At 38.3% G+C, this 8,341-nt stretch overlaps 1 protein-coding gene across 1 annotated transcript; it reads left to right on the plus strand.

The window, feature by feature from the left end:
* The first annotated feature begins 1,284 nt into the window (after window positions 1-1,284).
* On the plus strand, window positions 1,285-6,982 carry sdad1 (SDA1 domain containing 1). Its single transcript, XM_056403531.1, has 21 exons — window positions 1,285-1,490; window positions 1,569-1,673; window positions 1,823-1,921; window positions 2,027-2,137; window positions 2,440-2,511; window positions 2,625-2,725; window positions 2,827-2,884; window positions 2,977-3,303; window positions 3,419-3,488; window positions 3,621-3,724; window positions 4,049-4,106; window positions 4,191-4,249; window positions 4,344-4,420; window positions 4,579-4,676; window positions 4,808-4,884; window positions 5,174-5,303; window positions 5,441-5,532; window positions 5,630-5,820; window positions 5,950-6,034; window positions 6,489-6,650; window positions 6,751-6,982. The coding sequence occupies exons 1-21, from the start codon at window positions 1,401-1,403 to the stop codon at window positions 6,796-6,798; spliced, it is 2,214 nt and encodes a 737-aa protein (XP_056259506.1). The 5' UTR covers window positions 1,285-1,400; the 3' UTR covers window positions 6,799-6,982.
* Window positions 6,983-8,341: the final 1,359 nt, after the last annotated feature.

The following is an 8,341-nucleotide window of genomic DNA, read 5'->3' on the forward strand; positions in this document are numbered from 1 at the left end:
AAGTTGAATCTGTGTTGAGGCTGTCAGTGAAGCGTAAAATCTGAAGATATAGTTTGATGATTTTGAACTGCACTTAATATAGAAAGATGCTATTTTGTCAACCAGGTGATTAACCGTCTTATACAATTAACAACAAGCTCTGGCCACAAAACTGAATGCAGAATTGAATCGAGTTCATTTATTGTCTCTATAAAGATTGAACATTGGACCCTTCACAATGTCTTTTCTGCCCAGCTATTGCATTATTTTGCACATTTTACATGTGCCCCTGTTTCCCTGTCTTTTCTCTGTATGTAATAATTAAACATACTTGCCCTGAATAAATGCAGTAATGCTATTTGCTGCAAATATGGCAGCAGAGGGCAGAATGTGATGCACATCAGATGTGTTGTCTTACACCAGTTCAGCCACTAGATGGTCCCAAAGGTCCCTATCACATCACTGCACCCTAAAGGTAATTCTGGAAATATTGCCATGTGTCCAAATATCTTTCAGAATAGTTTTGGACCTCACTGGTTTACACAGTTTTACAAAATAAAGCCCGTATTGTTCAATATGTGCAATAGCATTTTTTATGGTTACTTTTAAGGCTCTGACATGCTAAATTCAGGGATCAGCTTTTCCTGATGTCAACCCAGTTATTCAAGATGTAGATTGAATGCAAACATACTGACCTCCTTTGGATGGTCCCTTTTTATCACCACCTCAAACCGCTACAATGCTGATATTAATACATAAGTGATAATGATGGTCCATGTAATATATATTATAACACTGAATAGGGTCATGGTATATATTATTAACTAGAAAGATAACGAATGAAAGAATTTCCTCCTACTCAAGACAAACTTTAAATGCTGGACTTATAATAAAGTTAATATATACTGTGTGATAGGTAAAAGATTTGAATATTTCCCCCACCACTACAGACCACTGGGTCCTGGTTTAACGATATAACTAAAAAATAGGCATATTAAAGTTAACATCTTCAACTTTGGTGAACAGGTTTCCCTCATTCGATAAAGATTACTTTAAAAATACTGTTAACGGTGATTAAATGGCACATATTTGACTGATATCCACATTTTCTCTCAAATTAAAGACGTCTGAAAATGAGAAGTCAGTACCAGTGGCATATACTGTATGTACACACACACACACACACACACACACACACACACACACACACGTGCGCGTTTTGAACAAATCGTGTTAAAGTGTTAACACTGCAGGGAAGAGACAAAAATACAAGTCCCCTTTAATTCAAGCGGAAGTGACGTTTAGACTTCCTACTGCGAGCAAGATGGCAACTTGCATTTGTGCCACGCTTGTCTTGTGAAAAATACTGTTTTTTCATTATTTATTTTTTTGACAACATACTCACAAAATCATCTGAAACCATGTCCGGACGACACAACAACAAACTGCCGAACAATTTGCCACAACTGCAGAATCTCATAAAAAGAGACCCGCAGTCGTACGTAGAAGAAGTAAGTGTTGTTAGCTGAAAGAATGCTAAAGTTATTAGCTTGCAGACTCGTTGACTCTAACTGTGTCTGTTCCTACAGTTTCTACAACAGTACCGGCACTACCAGTCCAATGTACAGATCTTCAAACTGCAGCCGGACAAACCGAACAAGGAGCTGGCAGACCTTGTCATGTTTCTTGCTCAGGTGATTTGTGTATTAAAGTTTTCTGATGAGTAATATATACATATATACACACATATATATATATATATATGTGTGTGTGTATGTGTGTGTGTGTGTGTGTGTGTGTGTGTGTATATATATGGAGAGTCTAATGAACTCTTGTCCCTCAGGTTGGTCACTGTTACCTGGAGCACTTGTCCACCTTCCCTCAAGAGCTGTCTGAGTTATTACTAAGTCACCACACAGTCTTAGAGTCAGACTTAAGAATGGTAAGAACATGTCAATACAATAGCTGCTTCTTTAGTCACATTTAGTTTTGTTGATATTCATGCAGGTGTCATTTGTGTGTCTGTGTGTGCCCCTGTCCTTGTCAGACCTTCTGCAAAGCGCTGATTCTTCTGAGGAATAAAGACCTGATCGACCCCGCTGGCCTCCTGGAGCTCTTCTTTGAGCTGCTGCGATGTCACGACAAACTGCTCAGGAAGGTTAGAGCAGCCAGTCCTGAAACAGCTACAGCAGAGATATTAATTCATTTATTCAAATAGCTCATTAGATTTTGCATAGTTGAAGTATTTTTCAAGCACTAATACATAATGATATAGTTTTCAGTCTTTAGGGGCGTGTAGTACAGTGAATTTGTGCAACTGGTTGATTAAGACATTTATTATTTAAATGCACACACTTTGAATTCATATTTCAATGTTTAGTTATTGACATTGTCATGTTGTGTTCCTCTTCTGTCCCTCTGATTTTGTGTTTTCCTCTTCTTGCTTTTCTCTCTGCACAGACACTGTACACTCACATTGTTGCCGACATCAAAAACATAAACGCTAAGCACAAAAACAACAAGGTCAACACAGTAAGTACACATTCACACATGCCTCGGGTGCTCTTGTTTGCAATATTGTGTGAAACAGCAGCTAAACATGGCCACCGCTCACTATATCTGTGTTCTAATGTTGTTCGCTTCAGATGTTACAGAACTTCATGTACACCATGCTGAGAGACAGTAATTCCATCGCAGCAAAGATCTCTTTAGATGTCATGGCAGAGCTATACAAAAGAAACATATGGTGGGTGTCATGATCTATACACCAAAATAAGATATTGTAGAGCTCAGGAGAATCTTATTGTCATTTCTTTGACCTGATTATCTTTTTTGTTTGTGCCACAGGAATGATCCCAAAACTGTTAATGTCATTACAACAGCATGCTTCTCCAAGGTGACAAAGGTATGTTTTTCACTTTGACAGCAGTTGTTTGATTCCTATACTTACTGAGTGGAAAAAACCTATTCACCTTCACCTGCATCTCCCTTCTTTAGATCCTCGTTGCGGGTCTTAAATTCTTCCTGGGCAAAGATGAAGATGAAAAGAATGAGAGTGATTCAGAATCTGAGGCAAGTACCACAGATACAGTAGTCGAAGAGAAACGATACTGTACTTGTATTGAGTTAAAAAAAAGGGGTGATTTTAAGCTAAGGCATGATACACAAACATGGTTTCCATATGTCACGCTGCTTTTATTAACAGTCATTCTTGTCTTCCAGACAGAGGGACCATCAGCTCGAGACCTGATGGTGAGATACTCCACAGGCAAGAAAACCACCAAAAACAAGAAGAAAATGGAAAAAGCAATGAAAGTCCTCAAGGTACCACTGTTGTATTTACTAACATAACGCATGCATGACTTGTTTTGTTGCATTTATGTTCAGATAGACTGAGTTCATGGTTTTAATTCTCTGCACTCGTGCGCTCTCTGGGCAGAAACACAAGAAAAAGAAGAGAGCGGATGTGTTCAACTTTTCCGCTATTCACCTAATTCATGATCCTCAAGGTCAGCCCACCTGTGTTCTCCACAACAACACACAAAGAATTTATCTAAGGTCATTTTGTACTACAATTTACATAACTGTGAACTATCAATTATCTTTTTTAATTATTTTCTTATATTCTTTTTTTTGTAAAGATTTCTCAGAGAAACTCTTGAAACAGTTGGAAGACTCTAAAGAGCGCTTCGAGGTGAAGATCATGATGATGGAGCTCATATCCAGACTGGTTGGAATCCATGAGGTACATGACTAATCATGTTTCTTGGACACACGTTGGTGACTCCATAGATAAATTTGTGTAGAATAAATAAACGGTCTTTAATGCAAAGAGGAATGCAGTAAGTCACGCCTAATAAAGCTGGTATGTGCTTCTATCCAGATCATCTTTTACTGTTTTTCACTTGTTTTGGGTTGTTTTTTTCTTAAACACATTATTTTATTACCAAACAGACATATAATAGTGTGTTCCTGAGCTGTGGGGATATATTTCTGAGAAACATAAATGAGGTATGAATAAAATATTTTCTCTTGAGTGTAATACTCAAGTGTCCTTTTCCCTCAACAGCTCTTCCTCTTCAATTTCTATCCCTTCGTCCAGAGGTTTCTTCAGCCCCATCAAAGAGGTATTAAAAAAATCACAATTAAATAAGTGAAAGTCTTGTGATTTGTGCTTATGACACATTTAAAACCATCTGTTGTCTTTGCAGAAGTGACAAAGATTCTCCTGTGTGCCGCCCAGGCTTCCCACCAGCTCGTCCCCCCAGACGTAAATTAACAACTACACATTTATTCAGTGAGTCAGTTTAACTCAAGGGGTTTCACTTGAGCGCTGTTAACACTGTTTATTCCCACTCGTGCAGGTCATTGAACCTTTGATCATGACCATCGCAAATAACTTTGTGACGGACAGAAACTCTGGGGAGGTCATGACTGTGGGGTAAGTAGTTGCCATGTTTCCTTTGTGGTTACAGCTCTCGAAAGTTAAAATGACACACAGTGTGAAGAACAATATGGAGGAAAGTCAACCTGTTTCAACTAAAAATACACACATATACTTGTAGCTACAATGCTCACTGTCCTCTTCTTGTGCTTCAGTATTAATGCCATCAAGGAGGTGGCAGCCCGTTGTCCACTCGCCATCACCGAAGACCTGCTGCAGGACCTGGCTCAGTACAAGATCCACAAAGACAAGAGTGAGTGACTGCCAGTCCGTTTTTCTTGCCACTGTACTTTTATGTCACAATGCTGACTGCACTTATTAACAGGTGTGTGCATGTATGTTCTTTCACTCACATACAACCTGTTTGTGTCTGTACTTGCTCAGATGTGATGATGTCTGCCAGGGGACTGATCCAGCTGTTCAGGAATCTTAATCCACAGATGCTGCACAAGAGGGACAGGGTGAGCTCAGTGAATTAAAAAAATCAGATTGGGAGCATTGCTGTTTTTAAAAAGAATGATTTTAGACATATACTTTATGTATATTGTACCTAGTGGGTGAGTTTGTGCTAGAGAGCTGTCATAATGAACTAGTGTTGTATGAACTGTATTATTAAAAAACATTGTGTTCATACATGTCTGATTCAGTTTGTTTTCTTACTACTTCAGAGGACAGTGTTGGGACTATAGCCAAACTCTAACGGTGACGAAACTACATCTCTTATTGTAAACCTTGCTTCTTGTTGTGCAGGGGCGACCCACAGAGGCATCAGCGGAGGCCAAGATCAAAGACTACGGAGAGCTTGAAGCGAAGGACTACATCCCTGGAGCTGAAGTCCTCGAGGTGGAGGAGGAGAACAAAGAGGGAGGGGAGGACGAAGGTCAGCACTGCAGCTATGTTTTTATTGCATCCATAAAATTGGATTACATTGTCTGATTTAATCTGCAAAATCTGTCTTCTTGGGTGATAGATGATCGATATTACACTAATATGAGAACTTTTCATATGGTACAACAGACGGCTGGGAGAGTGCCAGTATAAGCGATGACGATGACGATGGGGAGTGGGTGGATGTTCACCACTCATCTGACGAAGACACAGGAGAAATGGTGAGAGTTAAAAATGCATGGTCTTGATGAGCTGCTGGAGGGTGTTTAGACACAGCGACTTTGTTTTAGTGAAAGAGTTTTCTGTGGTTGTGTAAAGGCCGAGAAGCTTCAGAGTATGCCCGTTGAGGAAAGAAAAGCCAAGGCAGCGGCGGTCAGTGGCAGCAGGCTCCTCACCCAGGATGACTTCAAGAAGATCCGTCTGGTGCAGATGGCCAAGGAGGTCAACGCCGCGCCAGGCAAGGGCCAGAAGAGGAAAAATGTGGACAGTGATGACGAGGGTGACAACAGGTGAGAAAGATGTTTGAACCCAGAGTTTAGAGTTCATAATTTTAATTAAGAGAAACAAAATTTACTCTCAGATTTCATATTCCTTATACTGAGGTTTTTTTGTATGTTTTTTTCCCCCAAATCTTTCAGAGGGGAGCTGCTGACTTTGAGGAATATTGAGAAACTGCACAAGAAACCAAAAGCTGACAAGGAAACACGCCTGGCAACAGCAATGGTAAAACCTGGCGTTAACTGTTGGATGATTTAAAGTATTCTTATGTTTACTTATCCAGTGACATCATTGGTTGCTTAACACAGCTGAAACACTGGTGACACTGGTGGAAAGTCATTCATGGGTAGTTTGTATATAGTGATGTGTTGGACTGCAAATAATCACAGTAGCCTGACTTTCTCGATGAATCCTTTGGTCTATAAAATGTAACAAAAAATAGGGAGAAAATGCAAATAACATATTTTAAAAGCCCATATGACATATTTATATTACTTCAACTAACAATCCAATACCTGAAGAAATTCATTTTACTGATATGAGGACTGCAAAAACCAGCAAATATTCACACTTAAGCAGCTGAAACCAGATGATTTTTTACTTTTTTTTTTTTTTTTATCATTAAAATGCTTTACGCTGACTAATCATTTCAGGTCTAATGATGCATTTGATTTTCTAGGCGGGACGTACCGACCGAAAGGACTTTGTCAGGAAGCGAACCAAGCTGAACCCACACGCCAGCACCAGCAACAAGGAGAAGAGGAGGACGAAGAACTTCATGATGATGAGACACAGTCAGAACGTGAGGACCAAGGGCAAACGCTCCTTCAGAGAAAAACAGGTAACAACTGCAAAGCATATGTCACAATGAGCTAATGGCTGAATTGATTTTCATTGCATCTTTACATTTCAACTAAAACTGTTTTGTGTTTCTTATCCAGCTTGCTCTACGAGATGCACTCCTAAAAAAGAGGAAGCAGCACAAGTAGGACACGTGGAGATAATGCTGGCTGTCCAATGGCCATCACAAACCTGATCTTTGACTATGTCAAATAATATTATACATCCTTCAAGTGACCTGTAAAACATTGTTGGCTTATAAATGTATTATTTTCAATGGATGAACTACATAGATTTACATCATGCTGAAATAAATAATCTTTGATAACTGTGTGAATGTTCAATATTCAGTTATTCATATACCACTAAGTCCTTGTTGTTTTTTTGTCTTCATGCTGAAACTCAGTCCCTCCTACTACTACTTGTGCTCTTTCCAGTTATGAATGGCCTCTCATTGGTCACATATAAAATTACAAGAAGACTAAATACCTGTTCAATTATGGTCTATATATCTGGATATACATACATACACACTCCTCCCAGGCAGCACATGACATAGTTTTATGAACATGAAAGTGAGTGTAGAATTTGTGGCATATTAGGCCACAGGCACTGAAAGAGCATAAACTTTCCCTTTCAAACTGAATTTGTTTATTTTTTTTACCAGGACTTTTCTGATCTAATCCCATTTCATATATTTATAAAACTACTCAAGTATAAGTATAAAATCACCCCACATTAATGACATGATTTCAATATTTCTGCTTGGTGTTTACATGGTAGAAATATGCAGACACTGCACTGATGTACAGTAAATAGAACTCAGGATGTGAAGATGGTGTTAATGTATAATTTTAGGAAAGACTTTATTGGCCAATATAGTTATGTAACAAAAGTAATTACAGTAACATTTCCTTACTCAGCACATTACTCTCTTTAATGCCTGACTTTGCACACATCACTGTTATTTACCAAAACCTGTTAAATGACAGAAAACAAAAACAAAATTAACTGCATCTGAACCACAGTCCTGTTTGTTAAATGAAGAATATGACACTATTTGGTATGTCTTTCTGCCTAAACATGGTTTAATTACAGAATTTGTAACTGTACACAGTGATGATGTTTCAGAATGTTTAAGAGAGGTGTCTGCTGATCATTTATTTTTGCTTTGGGTTGGGGAAGCAATAACACAGTAAACACGTTACCTAGACTCTTTATAACCAGTGTTGGAGGAAGTATTTAGATCCTTCACTTCAGTAACTTTAACCAATTTTTCCTTAATTTAATTAATCGTTCTTAAAATAGTTAATTTTCTGTTGATTGGTTATTGACTAATTATTTCACCTCTAATTTTGTATAGGCCTACTGTTAGGTAATTTAATAATAATAATATAACAATGCATCATATTTTACAAGCGCTTTATATGTGTACAATGTGAAATCTTAATTGGTAAAGGAACTATAGCTCTCAAATATTTTCACTCACTTACACACACAATATGACCCACATTTAAACTTTTTTTCACAATTACACTACAGTTTGCATTCATCCCTTTTCTTTTGTCCCATCGCAAAATACTACTTCAAATGCTTCTTCATACAAATTCAAGCCAGCAACGCAGTTTAACTCCAGCTTGTGCAGAAGCCAGCAGCAACCACACTGCAATTTCTTCAGAAATAGCATTTTAA

The sequence above is a fragment of the Seriola aureovittata genome, chromosome 18, assembly GCF_021018895.1.
Source record: "Seriola aureovittata isolate HTS-2021-v1 ecotype China chromosome 18, ASM2101889v1, whole genome shotgun sequence".
NCBI classification, from domain to species: Eukaryota; Metazoa; Chordata; class Actinopteri; order Carangiformes; family Carangidae; genus Seriola; species Seriola aureovittata.

What these genes read in the sequence shown, in the direction of transcription:
- sdad1 (XM_056403531.1), top strand. Translation starts at nt 1,401, where the DNA reads ATGTCCGGACGACACAACAACAAACTGCCGAACAATTTGCCACAACTG. An exon ending in CGCAGTCGTACGTAGAAGAA is followed by an intron (nt 1,491 to 1,568) that starts GTAAGTGTTGTT and finishes CTGTTCCTACAG; the next exon opens with TTTCTACAACAGTACCGGCA. An exon ending in CCTAATTCATGATCCTCAAG is followed by an intron (nt 3,489 to 3,620) that starts GTCAGCCCACCT and finishes TTTTTTGTAAAG; the next exon opens with ATTTCTCAGAGAAACTCTTG.